The 24,279-nt window shown below is 41.8% G+C and overlaps 1 protein-coding gene across 8 annotated transcripts in view; it reads left to right on the top strand.

Moving 5' to 3' along the window:
• Positions 1 to 24,279, top strand: part of TTC7B (tetratricopeptide repeat domain 7B) — a 241,342-nt gene that overhangs the window by 139,854 nt on the left and 77,209 nt on the right. For all 8 annotated transcript variants that reach the window (XM_057542440.1, XM_057542438.1, XM_057542439.1 and 5 more), the window contains 5 exons: positions 51 to 155; positions 1,922 to 2,039; positions 4,272 to 4,329; positions 10,328 to 10,400; positions 12,932 to 13,092. In XM_057542440.1, coding sequence (XP_057398423.1) covers positions 51 to 155; positions 1,922 to 2,039; positions 4,272 to 4,329; positions 10,328 to 10,400; positions 12,932 to 13,092 — 515 coding nt within the window. The remainder of the gene's footprint in view (positions 1 to 50; positions 156 to 1,921; positions 2,040 to 4,271; positions 4,330 to 10,327; positions 10,401 to 12,931; positions 13,093 to 24,279) is intronic.

Below are 24,279 nucleotides of genomic sequence, written 5' to 3' on the forward strand. Positions count from 1 at the left end.
GGTTCTGTCAAAAATTTTGAGTTTCACAGAAATGATCTCCTTTTGCCAAGTCTGCTCGCGCGGTGAAGGTGCTGAAAGAGTGCATCCGCCTGAAGCCAGACGACGCCACCATCCCGCTCCTGGCCGCAAAGCTGTGCATGGGCTCCCTTCACTGGGTGAGTGGGGCTGGGGCCCTCCGCGTGTGCGGGGGCTGCCACCCTTTTGATTCCTAGGCAGAGAGGAAATAGTAGCAGTTCATCAGCTACACAAAAGCAAGGCTGTTCAGAGCCCCGGGCTTCTGGCCTGGGCTCCAGCCCTCCTCAGGCCTCAACCCCACCCCAAGGACTTCGGGGAATCATTACAACTCCAGGTTTTTCTTTTTCATGGGAATGTGCTTCAAAAGTAGAAATGGTAAGATGGAATTGGAATTCCTACTCAGATGCATCCTGTATGCAAGTCATATGGGACTGAAAAAGTCTATGTCACTCAGTGATTCCCTCTTAGGAGAGCCTGAGTTTTTCTGTAAAGCCAAGAGTCAACCTCTACTTTAGCTCATGTGTAAACCCAACTTCCTTCATTCCTCTTCCTGCACAGAGGCTTTCCGCTTCAAATGTTCTTGTTCAGCTTTGAATCTGGGAAGAGCCTGATTTGTAACAGTTGTAGTACCTCAAAAATGTACTGTTTGAGCAGAAACTAGAAAACTCAATTGATCGCCACATACGATGGAGTTTTAATGTCTTTCTCTAACTTCATGTCAAGGTTAGTGATAAGAAGAAGTTGCCCAAAAGACTGGGGCACCTGGCTAAGGTTTTTTACCATTATGGTCCTTGCTGCTTGTTTTTCTTCCATTTATTCTCACCCAGCAGGCCGAAAGTAAACATTGTGAAGAAAGTGTCCTACTTTGGTCAAATTTTTCTTGGGAAAGTGTGGAAGAAAAAACACATTTTGAAATGTGGCTCTCACCTGAAACACAGCCGTGAAGGTGTTGTGTGGTCCGTGCAGGTTTTAACACTTTGGTGTGGCAAGTGAGGGGACATGCAGGCAGGCTCCAAGAGTGGCCGGAGCAGTGGACCGAATCTTTTGGTTTTGAAAATGCCAGCTTCCAGCTGTGACTCTGCCACACTCCTTCTAGCGATGGCATCGTTCATCACCATAACGCCTAACATAAACCTGACTCTTTTTTACAAGATGAGAATAACAAATCTTTTCTGTATATTTTTAAAATTTTTATCATTAAAATTTCCAATACCACAAAAGTAAAGAGTATAATCAACTATCATCCATGTACTATCACCCAGCTTCAATAACATCAACACTTACCATACCCCGAAGGAGCAAATCTTATTATTTTTGCCTCTAGTGAGTTGTGCAAAAGGTCTTATTGTGGGTGTAGTTTACAGGTGCACATTTTTCCCATTGGAATCTGCCAGTGCGAGGTCTGTGTGCGGTGTATTGTAAAATAAATAGATGGAGTTTTGAAATTTCTAACAGCTTGTGGGAAAGAGAATCCAAGCCTAAAAGATTCTTTATGTCATGCAAAAAAGGAAAGACCCAAGCACAAAGTATTTCAAGAACTGTATTCTTTACAAATTATACATACATATATATATAACTTCTGAATACCTAGCACAATCTAATTACAGAGCCAATCAGTGAAAAATAGAGATGACAAAGAGCCCCACCAAGTATGGAAGTGACCTTGGAAAAGAGGGCAAAAAAGCAATAAGGAAAGGTTTAAAGCAAAAAGGCAAGGTGGGAATCCTGAGGACTGTTGAGAAGCTCAAATAAAGAAAACAGAATCACCAGAGTGGAACTGGAAGATCTGGGAGTTACTTTCACAGTGACTCATCAGAAATCGCTTAGGACAGCAGATGCTTACGGGAACTCATGTTAGAAATTCTGCAGGATGTTGGTGTTGTTTTTAACTTACCTGGTTTTTCAGTTGGAAGAGGCTGAGAAGTTTGCCAAAACCGTCGTTGATGCGGGAGAGAAGACGTCAGAGTTCAAGGCCAAAGGCTACCTGGCCCTGGGGCTTACGTACAGTCTGCAGGCCACTGACGGTGAGCGAAGTCCCTGCCCATGGGAGCTGGGGAGCCGCCAAGTCTGCACTGCAGGACGGGCCCATCCCCTGTCTCAGGAGGGCACATGGCTGGTTCCTCGTGTGCCGTCCCGTGGGAACCTGCCACCGCTGTCCTCTTTGCTTGGACGGGTCGGAGAATGGCAGGGAAGAAATGCAGGCCCCGTGCCCCGGCTCCCAGGCCCTCTTCACAGGTGCACTGTGCTGGTGGTGCCCAGCTGGCAGGTGTAGGGATCTGTCCTGAGGAGTGAGGTGAGCAGGGCCCTGAGAGAGAATTCACCCCACCCGGCCTTCACCTGACTCTGCCCCAGCGCTTGGCCTGAGCTCTCCCCGTGTGGAGGGATGTTGGGTCTTAGGCTAGGAATGTAGAAGCATTCAGGGCCCACCTCCTCCAGAAAGCATCCCTTGATTTATCAGTACCTGCCCCTTCTCCATTTGCACTTTTTTTTTTTTTAAACAACTCTCTTTTATTTATTTATGTTTTGGCCATGCCGCGCAGCATGTGGGATCTTAGTTCCCCAACCAGGGATCGAACCCATGCCCCCTGCAGTGGGACCGTGGTGTCTTAACCACTGGACCGCCAGGGAAGTCCCCATTTGCACTTTGTAATTCACAGATACGTACATGTGTAGTATAGCGGCTCATAGCACATGCAGTGACATTACACATTTTGGATGTATTTACTGTTTTGGTGGATGGGCTTCTGGCTAAAAAAAAAATCTTAATTATGTTTTCTATACTTAATGAGTTTTCAATTATATGTTTGCAGAAAGGGTAAATTGGTAAATTGTTTTTCTGAACTCTTTCTATTATTCCTTTTACATTTTGTTGTTAAATGTAACACAAATACCAAAAAGAATCTCAAAAATGATTGTCCAACTCAGTGAATTAGTATAAGGGAAAATATTCTTATAAGCACCACCCTGCTTAGGAGATAGAACCTTGCCAGCTACCTGGGAGCCCTTTACGTGCCCCTCCCAATCACAAGCCCCCTTAAGAGAAAACACTACCCTGACTTTTATGGTACTCATTTTCTTTTGCTTTCTTTGTAATTTTGCTATAGTTTATTTTACATGTTACCCCAAATCTTTCTTTCCTCTGCCCTAAAATATCAGAGACCCTGGAAAAGTTTTGCATATCAACTGATTTTCAATCATGGATTTTTTTGCTAATTTGTCATATACACTTGATATACTGGCAATACCCAGAACATTTTTTTAACTATAGTAGGTTTTCAGTGAAGGGTAAATTTAATACCATATATTTATCCATATAACTTCTTAGTTGAAACTCTACACCTAATTAGCCCTGTAATTTTGGGAGAGTCACGTGACCCTGCTGGGTCTCATCTGTATCCATGGTTCACTTGGGACAGCTCTCTGGGTGCCTCTAGCTCATTCACTGTTGTTCTGAGTTAGTCATGGCTTACAGCTACATCCAGCTCTGGGCAGCCTTCCACCATCCTCAGAGCAATGTCAGGATGGGATCTGCCATGTTGGATTTGTTAGATAAGGACCATCTCCAGGTGCAGCCATAAACAGGTTCCTCTAGGACTTTTTCTGTTGTCCCAGTAAAAAGTACCTTTTTAGTTTCTACAAGACTCTAAGGTGGCATTTTTCACATGCTGTCTACAGGGGAAGTGTTGAGCTGCTTTTCCAGTATCAGTGTTGGGTTTGCCCGGTCTGTCCCTGGTGTTCACATCAAGGTATTAAACGTCCTAGCCATTGCCACCGTGAATTAAACTGGCCTTCCATGGCATCAGGCTAGTGTCCTTGGTTCTCGGTGCCAGAAGGAACTCTGAAGGCCATCTAATCCACCCACTGGTGCTTGAATCTCTTCTATTCCATTCTGGCAGAGCCATTCTTCACCCGTGAATTACATGCCTGCCCTTGAGAATGTTTTCCTCTCTGGAGTTCCCAGCTGGTCTTTTGAAGACAGGCTGCTATGCTATTCCTGGGGGTACCAAGAGTGACCAGCCAACTCCCACTCTCGCCTTGGCATGGTTCCACAGTTATGCCCGACAAGTGCAAGGGCCTCTGGCTGACCCGGCCTTCGTTTCCCATCCTCGACAGTGCCTGGGACAGGACTGGGCACATAAGCTCCCAGAATTTGTTGCTCTTAATCCAGTCAAACGTTTAGTTTTTGTGATGAGTTTTCTATTTGTCAGAAACTCCCTGATCTCCCATGCCACTGACTAACTGAACCCTTTTCTTAGCTTCTTTGCGAGGGATGCAGGAGGTCCTACAGAGAAAGGCGCTTCTTGCATTTCAGAGGTGAGTGGGAGTTCATCTTTTCACTCGGCTGTACATAATGACACCAAAGTATGATAAGTATAAAAAGAAGAGATATTTATAAAGATTATGTAAACAGTGTTTTACCCCTGGGAGTCTTTCCTCTCGAGTACCGAACAGACAGTATAAAACTTGCTGCATCACTTGTTGCCATGTAAATCTGCATTCTTGATCTGTTTATTCATTCAGGCACATTTTATTCATTCCTAATAAAGCGATTTCAGCTCTAAGAGAGGTACTTTTTTATGTCTAGGGAGATGATTCCTTTTATTAAAGACATTTTTTATCATCTAGAAAAAGGATCATTCTTTGCAACCTTTTTTTTTGTAACATGTCAATCTGCAGATTTTTATATTATGAAATGAAAAGGCCAGATTTTAGGGCAGTCTCTGAAATACTTAATAAGACAGTCAGGCCAGCAGGTCCCAGGCCTCTCCATCCCCGCCATGCTCCATAATACGTTATGCTTATCTCCATCACTGTACCTTCCATGAAATTAGGAGAAGGCCTTATAGTTAGAGGACACTTGCATGTCCCAGTGCCCTTTCACACCCCTTACTTGATCCTCACCCCACATCAGTAAGGTAGATGGAACAAGTCGTGTGTTCACTGCAGGTGAAGGACTGGGATGCAGGGATGAAGAGCCGGAGCCCTGTAGCTGTTGAAGTCAGGAAGGTCAAGGTCTCTGACGCTGACTGGCTTCTCTGGTACCTACTACACCACACTTCCCTCATTTTATTCTTATTGCAGGCATAATAAATCACTAACATGAATCACTGTCTGAAAGTATAGCCCCATGATGTCCAATCTAGAATTGGTATTGATCCTGTCACCTTAAATATATCTGAGTTACTTGATTTCTTGGAATTATATTAGAAACTTAGTTACTTAACCAAAAGTTTTATGAGGACCTCTCAATACCTGATAACCGTTGTTAGATTTCTCTCCTTAGAACGAGGGTTGCCTGCGGATTTGTCACGGTGTACATGCTCCTTTTTTTCACAAAATCATTATCGCTTGGTTTCAGTTAGTCTGAAACACTTTCATCTCTTTTCTTTCCATTTCCTAGCAGGTTTGCCCATAGCTCCTTCACGTTGCCAGTCCCAGACTGGTTAATGACAGAAGGTACCAATTGACAGCTGCAAACAGACCTCCTATCTCTGTGCTAAGTTTTTGTTGATGTTCTTCGGCACGGAGTGTGGAGAGCATTTCCATTTCAAATGATCTGGAGTTTTAAATTTTCCAGTCCTAGTTTGTAAAACCCACACATGGATGCCTAAGAAAGTGGTCATTACATCTGTTTCACTGTTTCACTTTCCTTAAATCAGCTCATCTTACTGGCTCTCTAAAAACAGCCATGGTGGTGGTCTGCCTTGAGCCACAGAATTCATAACTTCATGTTATATAACAGCTGTTCCATTGGCCTGAATTTCTTTTTGTTCCTCTTTTGCTTAGTTTCTAATTCAAAGGGATTTTTAAGATATTAGTTCATATGGGAATAAAGAGGAATAAAATCCTACTAACCTACGTGATTATATTGGGGAAGGCTAACCTAAATTTGTATTTATGTGTATTTAAGGATATTTTTCAAAGTAATAGAAATATTTGGTTTCAAGTACACATTCACTAGGACTATCCTAGTGTACTATACAAAAATCTATAAGGGAAGGATTTTAAGTAAATAAGAAGGATTTGTATTACTTCTTACATGTAAATGAGTATTTAAAAATCACTTGGATGAGAAATATTTTCTTACTATATATTTTAAATCTTCTCCCCACAATTCTGTTAATACTATTGTCTAGCAAATTTTGTTTAAAAAGAAAAGGGTGTCTCTCAAAAAGTGCTGAGGTTGCAGATACAGCGTGTGAAAATTAACTCAATTATGACTGGAGTCAGAATTCAAAAAGCTTTGCTCTCTCCTGGATTCAGAGAGGTGATTTTTGAAGACATCCCAGTTGCATGATTGCCTCTTAATGTTGAGACCCTCAGCTGTTCATACACTCATAAGCTCAGCCCAAGAGGCTGAACCGATTCGTATGTCCTGTACAAAATTATAGTGAAGAAAAACTGTTGTTTGCAAAGCTTTCTAAGATGCTGTATTGATCTCAGTGGTGGCTCCTGGGGGCTCTCACATCCTACAGAGAAAAGCCAGGCTGGAAACAGTCGAGCGCATGTCTCAGTGACTTGCCCCCCAGCATGCAGGGATCCGGGCTGCTCCACAGGGAGGAGGTGGCGTGGTGTCACTGGTGTTTGTCACTCAGTGTGGTAGAAGGGACACAATCTCACAATCTCACTTTTATTTTCCTCTCCCACTCCTAGCTTGAATTTAAGTTTGAATATGGTATGTTTTGTGGGTATGGAGTGACCAGCCAGCCCGGTTTGTTGGGAACTGAGCAGTTTCCCAGAATGTGGGAGTTTCAGTGCAAAAACCAGGAAAATACAGGACAAACCAGGACAAGTGGGTCATCCTATGTGTGTAAGTAATGGGAGGTCCCTGAGTAATAGATTTAACCAGGTTTGCACTTTTCTTTCTTAACATAATGATACACTAATCCCATGTCTACTGTAATCAGGATTGAGGGGGACTTCAAGGAGAATTGGCTAAATAAGGCAGCAGGGTGATATGGTGGAGAGACCAGGCCTCGGAATTTCACTTCTGGCTTTACCTCTTTTGCTTGATGTTCTCGAACAACATGCTTAATAGTAGATGCTTCATAAATTGTAGTTATTATTGTTGCAAGGTACATGTCTTAATGGACCAGGGTCAAAATTGATCAGCTGTCTCTGTATTCTTGGTTCAGCTCCAGAGGATGTTGGAGCCAGAGTCTAGGAGAATGATGGGGTGGACCTCAGGGCAGTCTAAGTTTTAGCCAGGTGATCTGGGAGGCCCATCCCATGCACTCCAGTAGCAGTCTGGCATACCCTTCTCAGGGCGCTGCTCCTACTGCACTGTAATGATCCTTTAGGTCTCCCCCTCTGTGGTGTGGGGGGGAGCTCCTCAAGGAAAGGCATTTGTATTGTTCATCTCCAAGCTCCCTAAAGGTTAGCACAGGGCCTGGCATCACAGTAGGTACTGCATAATGTGGATGGATGGGTGAGTGGATGGATGGATGGATGGATGGATGTTTGGATGGATGCATAGATGGATGGGTGGATGGATGGATGGATGGATGGGTGGGTGGGTGTATGGGTGGGTGGGTGGATGGATGGATGGGTGAGTGGTGGATGGATGAGTGGGTGGTTGGATGGTTGGATGTATGGATGGATAGATGAAGGGGTAGATGGATGGATGGGTGGATGGGTGGATAGATGGGTGCCCTCAGTGGGCCAGTGTCTTGCAATTCTTTCTTTTCCTATGGAATAAAAATGGAATTAATGGGTATGGAGGTGCTTTGACAAGGGAAGCACTTTGTGAGCATCCCTGTAGTGACATTTTTTAGGTCTCTGATTTTCTCTTAGCAGCCTCACCAGGTGCTCACAGCATGGGAATGGGATTCATAGCCCTGCTCTAAATTCATGTACAGAGTCCAGCAGGCTTGCAGTTTTCAAGATCACTAATGTCCTTCCTCTCACCTTCATTGCTTGATGATTTCTGTCAAGCACATTTTCTGTGGGCATACAAATGTGGTGTTGTCACAGGAAGCCTAGCTGCTGAAGTTGTCCTGCACAACTGGAGCACGTTTTCTGGAGTCTACCTGAGATGAACATCTTGCACTTTTTCTAGTTTTTTTGAGCATCTCCATGTTTCCTTTTATCTTTCATAGGCTAAAGTGGCCAGTTTAATGTATTAGCCAATTTATTGAAATAAGGTTTTTTTTAAATGTGTATGTTTAAGTTGTGCCTTATTAGAAATTTGGCTGTTGGATATTCATTATTAGCCAAGTTGACGATTCTTCCGATGTTGTCCTAATGTACCCCAGTGATGCCATGATTTCTAGAACTTCTGTTTGTTTCTTAGTGCTGTGGCTAACAGTTAATAATCATTTGAATAGGCTAAGGTAGGGCCTTTGGTTAGAACTATTCTTATCCACACCCTGAGTTCACCAGACCATTGTCAGCTTTTCACTTGGTTGGTGTTGGGTAGAAACAACCATGATTTGATTTAACTTCATTTGTAAAAAATCGAAACTGTGCTGAGAAAATTATAGCTCTGTGGAATTCTTTTTGAGGGTTGTAGAAAGCTGGTTTAATTGTGAAAGAAGATGAGATAAAATAAATAATGCTAAATTCAAAGTCTCTTCATAATCCATTTTGTATTCATTTTCCCTGAATAATTGGAAGAGACAGAAACCATGACATTCCAATCTCACTTTTTATGAACACCAAAGAAAAATACTCTTTGATGTACAAATTCATGGAAAAACCAATGCCTGTCAAGTAATAAAAACTGGGGCATGCTGAGTAGGCCTCTGCTAGAAATAAGACATCTCAAAGGGCAACACAGGCAAATCCTCCGCCTCGGCCTCTTAGACTAAAGTGAGAAGAGTCATAAGGCCGTGTCTGGAGGCAAGCTTACTAGTGAAGATTCCCCAGGGATGGGAGTTTTGCTCTTAAGTTTAAAAAAAGGACAGAGGACACCCCCCACCCCCTAGTTCCCCCCAGTCCCACACATGAGCTACCATATTTGCTTGAATAGTGCCCCGGATTGTTGGACTTCACATATTTTCTGGATTGCAAACACTCAGAAGACTTTAGCCTTTTTGCCCACAGCAAACAGACAGTTCCATTAAAAAGGCCTTATTACTGTAGAAATCCATCCTTGGCATGTTTGCCACAATTGACTCCATAATGATTTGGCTTTCTTTTTCATCTTGAATTTGCTTTCTGCTGGTAGAAGATCCTCCCTTAATCACAGAATGTTGACAGAACAGCCTGAGGGTTTGTTTACTATTTGGTCCCCACCATTTGTAATTAGTCGGCTCCATAGTGCCTTTTAAAGAAAGTAAAAGTTTGTTTTTGTCTTCCCACCAGACTGTTAAACACAGGATTATGTCTCATATACAGTCACATTTTGAGTTGCTTGTGGTACAAGATACAATTGACTTCCACATAAAAGCAAGAATGACATGTCTGCCATCAAGTAGGAGGCCAGCATAGCCTCTTCCCATTGGTGTCAAAAGCCAGTTGATAGACTAAGTCTGGTGTCTGGCCACAAAGTCTTACATGTCATGGTTGCATGTAATTAGTTAAACTGCATGGAACTTAGTAGAAGCTTCAAAAGACTGAATGAATATCCTCCATTTCTCTCTATAGTTCATCAAAAAACCAAAACCTCATTTTACAAGCAAAGCCGGGCCTTTGATTTTCATATGGTTTCTCTGAAATCCAGAAATTTGGATAAAGTAGTGTTAAGACCAAGCCAAAACTTAACCAAAGCAGCCGTCGCCTTGCCAAATATGCTCACAGCCTCACCGTGTCCCAGCGTGACACGTGGACCTCTCCTGCTCAGCCCAAGGGAGGCGTCTGCTGGGGAGGTCAGACCTCGGGGCCTGTGGATTCTTCAACCCCAGGCTCCTTCTCAAAGTCAAAGCCCATTGGCTGCCATTTCAGATGCTAAACATAACAGAAACGTGCTCCTGTGTCATTCCCATGTACAGTGGCAGGAGGAAACATGCATGCCATTTGTTCGTGGACAGAGGAGAAGAGTTTAAATGAAACATTAAATAGTTAAATTAAATATGGGGCCTTGGTAAAATAATTAATAAGAACCTACTGTATAGCACAGGGAACTCTACTCGATACTCTGTAATGACCTATATGAGAAAAGAATCTAAAAAAGAGTAGACATAAGTATAACTGATTCACTTTGCTGCACAGCAGAAACTAACACATTGTAAATCAACTATACTCCAATAAAACTTAATTTTAAAAAATATGGGGCCTTGGTATAAATAAAAATACAAATGGGAATACTTGTTTGACATGGAAAATAAAAATGGCCTCTCTCATGTACTAATAGCTGCAAATACTTTTTCAGGGCCCACAGCCTGTCACCTACAGATCACCAAGCAGCTTTCTACCTGGCTCTGCAGCTTGCCATCTCCAGACAGGTCAGTCCTCCAATGTTCCCACACTTGGTGCCTGTTCTGTCTTGATACAGTTTAAGGGAGTAGCTGACCTGCTTTCCTTCACCTGAGGCCGACCTGGAGCCAGGGACTCTCAGAGGACGCTGCCTCCTCGCAGCGGAGACCCTGGTGTTTCGGTCAATTGGAGCATCAGCTGTGAAGACACAAGGCAGGCAGGCTCTGCTTTTGGAGATTAAATCCGCACATCTGGAGGGCCCCACCTGGGGTCGGATGGCAACAGGGGATGCAGCCCATGGTGTATACCCTGACCGAGGAGTCCTCAGAGAGCCTTTGTCCCTTGCTAACAGAGCCCAGTGGTGAGCTGCATGGTGGGGATTTAGTCACTGCTGGGGCCTGGTCGTCATAAGGGTATCGGGGATTGACAGGAAGATGCCAGCGAGTGTAGACAAAAGAGACCAGTTCCTTTCAAATATGTAGAAGATATGAACAATTACACACAGTGGCTCCTCGAAATAGGGGACTCGACAGTATTCTCCTTGCTGGAGGGGCAAGCTTTGTTGGTCTTCATCTTCCCAGCGGGAGCTTCCAGAAGCTGCCTTTGCCATTCTCATACCCTCCCGTCCCCTCCCAGCTGTTCTGGAGACTCTGGCCCCATGTCTGCCTGCCTGCCCACCATGTGCAAGACACTGATGGTAACCCCAGCACATTCCTAAGTGCTGACTGGAGAGTGAATCGAAGGCCAGTTCCCCAGACATGCCATTCCCCTGGCAGGCCTGGGCTGTCCGCACGTATCTGACTTCCCGGAGGCCAGGGAATGGTGCCGAGGAGCGGCTCCCCTTGGCGACCTGCGGAGCAAGGAAACCAAGAGAGCTCGTCTGTAAAGGTCCTCTCACCTGGCCTCGCGTGGCTCACAGCTGGCCTGACCGCGAGCGGCTGCGGAGACAGCTGTGGGCTGGTGGCCGACCGTCCGCTCTTTCTTCTCCTCCAGGAGCTCCGCTCGCCTCCTCCTTGAAGCCCCCTTCCCATAGCAGGCTGCTCCTCTCCTTCCTCTTGCCCAGCTCTCTTGTTCAGTATCTTTCTCACTAGACCTTAGGTTCCCTGAGGGCAGGAACCCACGTCTGTCATCATTGCTTTGCCCTGGCAGCGGGGACACTGCCTGACACGTGGTAGGCCCTCACTAATACTCACTGAATGAAGGAACCAGCTTCGAATTCCTTCAAGTCAGCCTAGCCCTTAAGGACCTCACTTTGCACCCTGTATCAGTTTTTCCCTGATTACGCTGGTCATCCCTAAAAACGGATATCATGAGTGTACCTGCCTTTTGACCCTCCCAGAATACCAGTGCTGTTCACACAGCAGGCTGTCCCCCTGGGGAGGGGAGCAGTAGATGGAACCTTCTGGGTGCAGCAGCAGCCTTCGTGAAGTGGCGTGTAGGGCCGGATGATCTCTTCCCGCTGTGATAAGCTGTGATTCTACGGCTCAAAACAGAAAGCCTCTGTAACCAGCATTTTTAACTTACATCCATCAAAAATGGTATTTCGGAGAGGAAAACGAATAGATTTGGTAAAGACAGAAGTCACGGTTTCCTACTAAGGAGTGAGGTTACTGAGGGCTTGGGAAGAAGCAGGAGAGCTGAGAAGAGGTCCAGCCAGGGCCGGGAGTTGGAGGGGAGACAGAAAGGAGTCCCTGGGGCGACCGTGTAAGAATGCCTCAGTCTTGAGCCTGTTTCGAAATCCAGCTTCAGGTTCTAATTCTCCCTAGGTACTGTTAAACCTGCACAGAATCTCGGGTGTTCATATACCCATTATGTATGCATTTTATCCACCCTTGTGCTTGGATGATTTTGAAGAAAGTCTTGAAGAGCTGTTGGATTTTGAAGGTTAAGGTTGTATCTGGTCCTACTTAAATTTGGATACACCTGCTCTGTATGTGGCATTGCAGTTTGTTTCTTGGGTGGAGTTCCTTTGGATTGTAGTTTGGAAAGGTGTGGGGTTGGTTAGTTTGTTTGCATAGTTCCTTGATGTCTAATGGAGATGCAGGACAAAGGGACTTGAAAAGAATCACAGGTGTCTGATCCTCTGGAAAGCTCTGTTTAAGGTTCTGAAACTTATCAAGCACTTTAATTTCAGTACTACTTAAAAAATCAGAACAGTTCAGCTAAGTCAGTTTCATTCCAATAAAAACTGCTGGCAGTTTGTTATGTGTCCCCATTTAGAGTGAAATTATCTTGGGCATAATCGAAAGTAAATCAGTTTTGTGGAAAAAGAGACAAATTATTTAGGGAGAAGTAAACGATTTGGTATTGGCAGTTATACTGAGAAACAGAGTCTCTTGTATCACTTTGTTAGTCATACTGTTGCTTGAAGGGGACCTCTGTTTTTGTGTTTGTGGTTAATATCCTGGGGCTGCCATGAAGATGGCTTAAAATCTGAGTGTGGCACACGGTGAAACAACTCCTGATATTCACAGAGAATCAGATACTGAAATGGTGGCTGTGTGTGTGTGTGTGTGTGTGTGTGTGTTTAAAAATTCTTTCTGGTTTTGTTTTAAACCAGATACCAGAGGCTCTGGGGTATGTCCGCCAAGCTCTTCAACTTCAAGGCGATGATGCCAATTCCCTGCACCTCCTTGCCCTCCTGTTGTCAGCACAAAAGCATTACCATGATGCTCTGAATATCATTGACATGGCCCTGAGTGAATATCCAGAAAATTTTATGTAAGTGATACTGGACTTGTTTTTTCCTTATACAGAAGGTATTGAATTTACTTCTTCTCCCAATCTATCTAAGTCCTTCATGCACATCCTGGTGGTAAATAGTAGAGAATCCCCTTTACTCTTGTTTTTTCATGATATTTAGAAACAAACGTAGTCTGTCAGGTCAACCTGAGTTGAAGTACTTTATCCATTCTTTCCCAATGTGTACCTTTGAGGCATACAAGATGATTTTAAATGCATTACGGATGAACATTTTTATTTTAATAGTTACGCATTTTTAAACGTACATTAGAGAAAATACAGCTGCCTATCAAAGTGTGATTTCATAGAAATTATTGCTCAGAGGGAGACTAAGAATTTTTAAATGAGTTGTTTTAAAGTGAATTTAAAGGGAAATAGTAATATACATGGATATGGCAAAAGCTATGCTGAACAAACTCCAATGACTGAAATTTGGGAAACATTGCTTTATAGCTTGTTTGTCCCACATTACATAAAGGACGCCCATTAGTTCCAGGTGATTACTATATTTTAGGCAACTTTGATCTGGATACCTGACCTCTTTGTGTCTTAGGTTTATTCTCCAGGAAATGGAATTCCTGAAATCAATCAGCAGTATTTGTTCGTAACCTAAGAATTGTCATTACAAACTGCCATGTTCTGGAATTGTCTGCTTATTCACCTCTTCCCTCTGAATCCCTGAATCCGGGCCTGTTGATTAGGCTTTGTTGAGAAGGACATTGTCTTTTGGGCTACTCATTTTATCCTCAGTGGAGTAGCCTAGTAACCAGTACACAGAGGCCAGAAACAGTAAACAGTCCTGCAGGCTGGCAGGTTCTCATTGTCTAAGTGGCGGGGTCAGCAGTAGGCGGGGGCGGCCTGGGGCAGGGGGAGAAGGGAAGGCGGGCTCTCTCCACTTCCAGAAGTAATGCAGATTTTAAGTGGATTGGCCTTGGCTTTATTTCTCTGCCTCGTCGCCTCACTGTGGTTTTAATCAGTGTGTCTCAGCAAACTCCCCTCGGAAAATTGGTTCACACTTTTCCATTACAAACATTTCTTTGTCTTCAAGTGAAAAGGGCACTTCTTTTCTCCCCATCGAGAAAATTCTCATTATAATCCAGGAAACCTCTGACTAGAGATTTCTCTTGTAGGTTCAGCTATTTATGCAGAGTGAATTAAAGAGCTTTGCCGCTTGCTCACGGAGTACATCTCAGAATGCCCACGGAGTACGTTTCTGGATTTTATCCAGAGCTGGTTAGCCCGTGGAACCGTCAAGTGGTTAAAGCACTTTCAACAATACTCGGCCCTTTACCCCTCAGTAAAGTAGAGCCTGATGCAACTGAATTCAGTTTCTCTCATCAATACTCTTGTAAAGTGGCTGCCCCTGCCTTCCAAGCCCAGCACCTTCATTGGGTGTTTGTTAGATGTTCGATGTTAGATTCCAGCATGTGGCTCTTGCGTAGACAGCCTGGGGTGTCATCTGAGAGGAGAGGAGGCTTATTAAACTAACAGCCACACCGCACAGTAAGCAGTAAACAGTGGTGGCTAATATGGTAATGCCTCCAAGTGACAGCAGCTGACAGCCTTTTCAAGTAGTAGAAGTAAGGAACAGCAGTAGAGGTATTTGAGGAATGCGAGCCTGTTATTTTAATGTTAAGCTGTAAGCTCAAAAAAGCAAAGCATATGGCAGCAGGGCTGAGAGCCTCTGATGACTTGCTTGCTTTTTAAATATTTGTATTTCTTCCTTTGTGATGGGAAACTTCTTCCTCCCAAGAATACTTTGTTAAAAGTTGGGGCCAGATATAGTCAGTGGATCCCATGGTTTCTTCCCAACCTGGCTAAAACATTTCAACACCAACCTAAACAAGATTACGTGGGCACCTGTCCCAACTGCCATGTAGCATTATCCGTATGTTTGTGACAAGCTTGTCTCCAGCAGAGCTGCAGACTCTCGGAAGCCTGGGATGTCCTCATGTCTCTCGTGTCCCAGCAGCCATAACCTACCACAGACTGAGTATGTAGTGGATATTCCCTCGGCCCCTGCCCTCTGCTAGGGTCAGGCCTGTCCGACTGTTGAACCAAGAAGTGATTTCACTAGCCTCTTAGCCTGATGCGGAGAATTACAGAGCTTTTTGGTCTCCGTTAAACTTATTCAAGATACTTAAGCACCATCTTTTATCACTTCATGGTGACAGTAAGGACGGGTAACCCTGGAGAGACCAGCTGCTCCCCCAGGGGCAGTGAGCTGTCCTGGCCAGTGCATTGAAGGCATTCATACATGGTGATCACTCAGTAATTGAGAGGCATTCATATTAATATTATTACTACTGATACAGTGTCTTCAAATGTAATATTTTAGAATCCTTCAAAATGATTAAATATTGAGTAGAAGCAAAAGACTATTTATTAAATCTATTTAAAATGATAATACAACTAACCTATGTATACCCACTTCTTAACTTAAGAAAAAGAACATTAATGTTGCCTGTGAATTTCCTGTGCACTCCTGCTGTCCTATTCCCTGACCTCTCCCCGCACAGGTTAACCACCATCCCGAATTCTAAAAAAAGTTTTTAATGATCTCCTTACACCACTCGCTTTCATTGCTTAACATTGTGTTCCTGAGGGTCATCCTTCTTGCATACAACAGCAATTTATTCATTTATACTGACGAATAGTACTTTATTGTATAAATATACCAAGATTTCTTTTTCTAGTTTACCGTAAGCAGATACGTGGGTTGTTTTCAGTTTTCAGCTGTTACACGAATGATGCTGCTGTAAATATCCTTGCACAGTTCTCCTGGTGCCCATGTGCAAGCATTTCGTCAGGTAGACACCTAGGAGCGGAATTGTTGAGTCATAGGATGCGTGTATCTTCAGTTTTACCAAATAATTCCAAACTGTTTTCCATAGTGGTTGTGTCCGTTTACATCTCCAGCAGCAGTGCCCACGGGCCCACGCAACTCCAGACACCAACACTTGGTGCCCTCAGACTTGTTGGTTGCTGGTTAATGGTATCACACTGTGAGTTTAAGTTGCATGTCCTCATTATTAATGAGGCTGAACACCTTTTTCATGTGTCCATTGGTCATTTAGCTTTTCTCTTTTATGAAGCACATATAGAAGTCTTTCTTCTTTTCTAATCGGGTTGTCCATTTCATACTAATTTGTAAGATTTCTTTATGTTATGATTAAAAATGCTTTTGTTGGTTATGTGTTGTAAAAATCTTCTCCCAATCTGTGTCTTGTCTTTACTTTCTCTTAATGATATCTTTTGATGAACAGAAGTTCTTAATTTTAAAGTATAGTTGAATGTATCAATCATATCCATGGATAGAGACCATGGATATGATTGATACGATTGAAGAGACCTTTCCTAAGTTATCATCTCAAGCTCTCTCATGTTATCTTTCATCCTTGAAGCTAGGAGTCCATCTGGAATTGACTGTTTTATGTATGTGAGGTGTAAGGGACCCAGGGTAATTTTTTCCCATGTGGATACCCAATTGTCCAGCAACATGTATTGAAAAGATTCCTTTTGCGGTTTCTCCCCAGGGCCACTTTTGTCTTAAACCAAATGTCCATCTGTGTGAGGAGCTGCTTGTGAGCTTTCCACTTGGTTCCATTGGTTCAGGGTGCCCATCTCTGTGTGATTGCCGCTCTGTCGTCATTCTTACAACTTTATTATACGTGAGGTCAGTCCACCCCTGTAAGTTGGTCCTCAGGGATATCCTGGCTGCCCTCAGGCCTTTGAGCCTTCATATAAATTTTCAAATTGGCTTTTCACGTTCCACCAAAAACATCCGTTGAGATTTTGATTGGAATTACATTTAATCTAATAGCTTAGTTTGGGGAAAATTAGATATCTCTAATTATTTAGGCCTTTAGAAAATACTTTTTAAATGAAGCTTTATAATTTTCTTTATAAAGATTTTGCTGATGTTTACTAGGTTTATTCCTAGTTACCTGAAAAAAATTCCATGCTTTTCTATTTAAACCTCTATTTAAGAGTTTAGGGAAATTTCCTTCTTCCGAGAAGGCTTGCTAAGAGTTTTTTTTTTCATCATGAATTGATATTGAATTTTATCAGATGCTTTTTCAGTATTTATTGAGATGATTATATGATTTTACTCCTTTAATCTGTGAATGTTATATTAATTGATATTTTTAAATGTTAAATTCACCTTGCATTCTTGGAATAAGCCCAACATGATCATGATCTATTAGTTTTTTAATGGATTCAATTTACTAGTTTTTTAAAGAACATTTACATTTATGTTCATGTGTGAAATAACTTGTAATTTTCCTTTCTCATTATATCCTTGTCAGGTTTTGGCATCAAGGTTAGGCCGGCCTCATAAAATGAGTTGGAGTAGTTCTTTTTTGTGTGTTTTGGAATCTTTGTGTAAGATTTGAATTATTTGTTCCTAGAATAATAAGTTTGAGTAGAATTTGCCTATAAAACCATCTGGGACTGGTCTTTTTTCCATGGAAGGACTTCTGATGCTTTTTAAAAATGATTATAGGGTATTCAGGTTTTTCTACTTCTTATTTTATTAAGCTATGTTTAATATACTATATATATTTTAAGAATTTGCCCATTTAATCTAAGTTCTAAATTTTATTGCCATAGAGTTTATAATGTTTTTAAATTATTTATTGTCATACAGCATCTGTGGTTAAGTCTTTTTCATTCCTCGTGCTGTTTAATGTGCCTTTTTTTTCTCTTGAACAGTCTTGCCAGAAAACTGTCTGAAACATTGATCTTTTCAAAGAACCTTTAGTTTTTTTTATCATCTCAACCATATATTTACTTTCTCTTTTATGAATTTCTGTCCTTCTATTATTTCTTTTCTCCTATTTTCTTAGAGTTTGTTCTGTTTTGTTTTAGTTGGTTTTCCTTCTTAATTTTTTAAGTTGGATGTTTAGTTCATTAGTATTTTGCCTTTCTTATTTTCTGACATAAGCATTTAAGATAAAATATTCCGCTATGTACTGCTTTAACTATAAACCACAAGTTTCAATATGTGAAATTTTTGTTATTGTTTAGTTCTAAATATTTTTAAATTTCCATTATTATTTTTTGATGAATTAATTATTTTAGAACTGTATTTTATAATTTATAAATATATGGGTTTTTTTTAACTTATCTTTTGTCAGTGGGCTTTTAACTTCATTGAAATGTGTTCAGAGACTATAATCAATATAAGTTTGAAATTTGTTGAGACTTGTTTTATGGCCCAGCATGTGGTCACTACTTATAAATATTTCACGTGTGCTTAAAAAGAATGTTTCCTGCATTTGGGGGTAAATTTTTTTATATTTTATTATGTTAAGCTATCAACTGTGCTTTTCAGATTTTTTTTTCTTCTTATTTTTTTTTTTTTCTACTTAATCTATCAGTTTCTGAGCAGAGGTATATTGAAACTACCTCTGATGGGTAGATTGATTGTCCTGTTTTACCCATAGTTAAAGCAATTTTTGCTTTATATATTTTAAAAGCTGTGCTATTAGGTACATTTAAATTTAGAATTGCTATGTCTTCCTAGTAAATTCAACCTTTTATCAATATGTAAGTAGTTGCATATGTAGTTTCAGCATTTTGCCTGAAAGTCTATTTTGTATGATGGACACATACCTACACATACAAATAGCCATGTATATGTGTACATATACATGTATACACACATACTGTGTGTGTGTGTGCTTGGAATATCTTTTTCCATTCTTTGAACTTTTTATATTCTTATATTTTAGATGCACTCTTGTATTCATTAAATATAGCTGTGTTTTTTTTTTTTTTTAACTCAGGCTGACAGTCGATCTGGAACATTTAGTTCATTTCCATTTATTGTAAATAGTGACATATTTGTATTAGTGTCTCCCACTTCATTTGTGTTTTCTATTTGTCCTGCTCTCTTTTCATATCTTGTCCTCTCCTTTCCTATTTTAAATAATTATGTTTTTATTACATATTTTTCCTTTACTAATTTGGAAAAGAAACATTCTATTTTGGTTGTTGTTGTTTAGTGATTACCCTAGAAATTTTAGTGAGGGTCTGTTGTTGGCAAACTTTCTCAACCTGTGTCTAAAATTGTATTTGGCCTTTCTCTCAAAAGAGATTTTCAAACTAGATCTGTGATTCTAGGCTCACATTACCTCACAGCACAGTGATCTTGCTCCTTTTGTCGTTGTTGAGAAGTCAACCTTTGGTTTAATTTTAGTTCATTTTAATGTCATCTGTCTTTTCTCTCTGGCTGCTTTCATTGCCATTCTTGCTGATGCTTGGCATTTTCACTGTGATACAGCTAAGAGTAGATCCTGCTTGGGACTTTTTAAAACTGTGGATTGGTCTTGTTTGTATTGTTTATCATTTCTAGAAAATTCTCAGCCATTATTCCTTCCAGTATTCCTTCTCCTATAGCTGGCATATCATTGGATCTTGCTTTTTTTGTTTAGTCTGATAAGTTCTGCCTTTTGTGTCAAGTGTTTGGTCCATTCACATTTAATATAATTAATGATGGTTGAATGTATGTTTGACATTTCTGTATGTGTCTTGTCTTTTTTGTTCCTCTAATACTGCCTTTTTCTTCTGTTGAAAACTTGTTTTTTTAAACCCTTTAACTATTAAATGCCTAAACAAAAGGATGAAAAATTAGTATTTGCTGATTATGTATTAAATATCTCTAACACACTGTAAGTTTTTTCCAAAATAAAATTTAACAAAGTACACATTTGTATATTGAACAGTGTTCACAGATTCTGATAGATTCACTATCTCTTATACTTGGTATAAGAGCCTCGATCGTTCTTCTTTTAAAATAGAGCTTTGCAAAAATTTCCTAATTGATTAATGTATTTTACTTAGTAATTTTCCTCATTGGCCCAAGAATGTAGAAGTAGATGCCAGGTGATGTTGGGAACAATTGTTTCTCCTAAAGACAGTGTGGCCAGGGCTTGGTCAGGCCCTCACAGACTTCGTGTTTCTGCCATGGGATTATTCATTTTTAGATAAAATATCGCAATGAGAACTGACAGTTTGTTACTTTTCTCTCTGGAAAATATACCAGATAGTATCATACCAATGGTGGCACATTTGAGAACATTAGTATAACTGAGATATTTTATTCTAATTCAGCAAGCCTTCCAATGGCTGCTAAGGGCAGCCACCCCAGGGTGGGTGTATTTTCTTGCCCTGAGACAAATTGTGGTTGTACAACTTTCCTAATTACAGATTTTTAGTTGATTTGAACTTTACTCTTTCCTACTTAAGTAGAACACATACAGGCACTTATTCTCTGGCTCTCAGAGAGGTCATCAAATGAACAACACACTTAAGAAACCATCAAATGTTACCACAAAGCACAAAAAGTAAATTTTGAAACCTCTCAAAGATAAAAATAGAAGTGGGATCATTATGGTGTTTTCTGATCCATGAGTTTGATATATCAGGTGTTGAAACAAATCCTCAAGTCACCAGATTGGAAAACAATCTTTTCTTCTGTATGTGGTCTTCTATTCTCGTACCCGTGGAAACAGATTTTTTTCAGACAATCGTGCTGCTTTTTACATCAACAGGAACTAACTGTATGGAAAGAAATGAACATATATAACGTTCATTCATTCATTCATTCATCCATTTGTTCACTCATTTAGCAATAATAACCACTAGCATTTATGCACTGCTTTGTGACAGGCAACTCCTATCAGCACTTCACATATTTTAAACTAATTTAATCATCATGAAACCATCAAAGATTGGTAGCATTATCATCCCCATTTTACAGATAAGGAAACTAAGGCATAGGGAGGTTTAGTGATTTGTCTAGTTGTGTACCTAGTAAGTGGCAGAGTCATGCTTTGAACCCAGGCAGCCTGGCCTTGGCCTCTGTGCTCTGTGCCTTTGAAGCATTGCGTTCTTCCCACATTCCAGTTGCCGTGTGAGGTGTTGGGCATGCCGCCATGGACAAGAGAAAGGCAATTTATGCTCTCTTCAAGCTAACAATCCAGATGAACAGGATTTTTATCCTATATCCTCTGTTAATCTCTTCAATAAACCAGAAAACTTGATGAGGATCATTCTTTTCTTGAGTGGAGTATATATACCTGGTTTAAAAAAAACATTACTTGGCAAGTAAGATTGTGCCTTTTTCTCAGTCTGTCTCACTTAACACACATAGTCTCAGAGAAACTCAGTTTAAGTTGAAATATCATATTGAGTAATGTTTTGATGTAGTGATTACTGAGAGGCCAGGTGTTATGGGCTATTTTTATGTCTGAGCTGAGTGATGGAGTAATGAACATGCCTATTAAATTTGCATTTGATAGAAAGTTGGACCACAAGGAAAGAGGCTGTTCATCTTATTAAACTAGAGAAATGATCCATTGGAAACCTGAAGGATGTCTGGGAGGGATGAGTGCAAGGTAACCAACCCAGGGATGCCTGTTCCTCAGATACAAGCTGGGGAGGGGATCTTTGGGCAAAGGAGAGTGGGTGACAGCCTAAAAGACACCACAGAACAAAGTGGAGTGGATTCAGTGGTACAGTAGCTTATTTAAAATCAACTTTCCACGACAACAACAGCAAAAGAACTTGAATAAAAAGTGGACAAAGGACTTAAATAGACATTTCTACAAAGTAGATATTCAAATGGCCAATAAGCACATGAAAATATTCTTAGCATCACCAATCATTAGGGAAATGCAAATCAAAACCACAATGAGATACCATTAGGATGACTATTATTTAAAAAAAAAAAACCCAGATACTAACAGGTGCTGGAGAGGATGTGGCGAAGCCGGAACCCTTGTGCTCTGCTGGTGGGAATGTATAATGATGCAGCTGCTTTGGAAAATAGTGTGGCCGTTCCTCAAAAAAATAAAAATAGATTACTGTATGATCCAGCAGTTCCACTTCTGGGTAAATACTCAATAGAATTGAAAGAAGGAATTCGAACAGAGGTTCATAATAGCAGTATTCATAATATCCAAAAGGTAGAAATCACCCAAGTGTCCATGGATGGATGAATGGATAAGCAAAATCTGGTCCATACATAAAACAGAATGTTATTCAGCTTTTAAAAAAGAAGGAAATTCTTAAAAAAAGAAAAGAAAGAAAGAAGGAAATTCTGACATGCTGCAACATAGATGAACCTTGAGGACGTTATGCTAGAGAAACAAGCCATCCACAAAAGGACAAATACTGTATGAGTACTCTTAGATGAGGTTTCCAGAGTAGTCAAAATCATAGAGACAAAGTAGAGTACTTAGTGGATACAGAGTTCCAGTTTTGCACGCCTGTCTCCCTGTCCGCCTGGGAAGAGAGCTTGTCTGAAGGCCTGGCTGCTGGGAGAAGCCAGGCCAGAGCAGCCACCCCAGAGCCATCCATCCCCGATGGTGGCATGCAGAAGGTTTATTTATTTCAGTGCTTTCATTTACAATGTCTCAGGTTCTCCTAGATATCTCATCCCACCATTCAAAGTGTGGCGTATCGTCTTCAGAATTCATGCGGGGTGTTTCCTGGAGATCTCTGGATCCCCAGCCCCTAACCCAGAGCTTGGCTTGCTGCAAACATTACTACGCGTTTGTACACTAACGACCCTGCTGAGCAGCCTAGAGCCCTTAGTTCATAGCTAAGCATGTTTACCTGTGTTTCGTCTAGTGTCTGTTTCCGCTTTCACTCTGCCAAGTTCCGCTAGATGATAAAATGATGATGTCTACTTATTTCAGGGGTCATATACAGTTCCTGCTAGTTACCCAGCCAACTGTGAAAAAACCTCAAGTAGTACAAGTACAGTTGAATGCCAGTTCATTTGTAGTGGTCTTTGCATTTTCAGTTAATGACAAACAAAACAAAAACACCTGAGAGCTAAAGGAGAGCAAGAAAAGAATCTTCAAATTTATCTCCTAAGCATTCTGGTGGGATCCTGAGCCGAAAACAGCTGGTGGGGAATGCATCACCCACCTGCAGATGGTCAGACTTGCTCTCCTTTAAACATCCCTCCAGTGAAGGGTTAGAGAGCCCGCTTTCTGCCAAGTGTGTCCCAAACCTCATGATGTGCTACGTGAGAACACAGAGAAGGTAAAGAGAGAATGTGGGTAAAACGGGCCAGGATTCATGGGAGCAGGTTCTGTGCAAGGACCCGTGGCTCCGTTCAGCCCGGGATCCTGGCGGGTTGTCTCATCCACCTCTGGCCCCACAGAGCTGGCCACCTTCGCAGCACCCGGCTGCTCTCTTCCGTTCTGGCGCTCTTCTTGACCTTGGGTGGAGGCTGCCATTTCTAAATTACAGAACTTCATGGCTTCCTTAGAGTCTGTGTCTCATCGGGCTGAGCCCTCTTCCTTCTAGGTCTAGGTGATTGTAGGATCCCCACTCTTTGGCATCTGCCTTTATCCCTGAAAAGGGCCCCCAGTGCATCTTTTCTTCTTGAGCTCCCATCCTCAGACGTGGGAATGTGGGGAGATCCAGGCCGTGGCAGCTGAGTCAGAAATAAATCCTGCAGAGATGGCTTTTGGGGAGCGGCCTGTCAGTAGATCTGCTCTTGGTTCACCCCCTCACGATTTTAGAGATGACCAATGGCTTTGTGGTTCAGACAGAATAGATTATTTCTTGGTAGAGCTGGGGTAGTTAAATGGAAAACTTTTTTTCAGATTTTTCCTGTTTACACGTTTATATAGCAGAGGGCTCACCGGGCCCAAGGCACTTGCTCACTGAATCGCTCACGAGAGCAGGGGGCAGGTTCTCGGCCCCCTGCTGCTCTGCACCCCGTTAGCCCCTCGTTCCACCCGGTCAGACCGTGCGCAGGAAAGCGTCCTGACTGCTGCTTTGTGGATAGCACTGAATGAAAGGGCTCCCTTCATGAAAACGTCACACTCAGGCATGGGAGGAGGTCTCCCAAGTCTGGGCAGTGTGATGCCACACATGTTCTCAGGTCAGCCTGTCCTGGTCGTTTCCGGCTTAGGTGCTGGTTCCAGGACGCTAATCGGAGTTGAGATTAATAGCTGAAGTGGGAGCGAAAAATGAGCCAAACTGGGGTTTCTTGGGGTGATTTATTTCAGCTAAATATGTCAGTTGTTTGTTTGTTCTAAAAATATCGTGAGGAGGATGGGGGAGTATTCCAGATTGTTGACACTTTGACTGAAATGAGAAGCAGAGTGTAACTGATACGGGATCGAGCCGGAGGCC

The sequence above is a fragment of the Balaenoptera acutorostrata genome, chromosome 3 (genome assembly GCF_949987535.1).
Source record: "Balaenoptera acutorostrata chromosome 3, mBalAcu1.1, whole genome shotgun sequence".
Lineage (NCBI taxonomy): Eukaryota > Metazoa > Chordata > Mammalia > Artiodactyla > Balaenopteridae > Balaenoptera > Balaenoptera acutorostrata.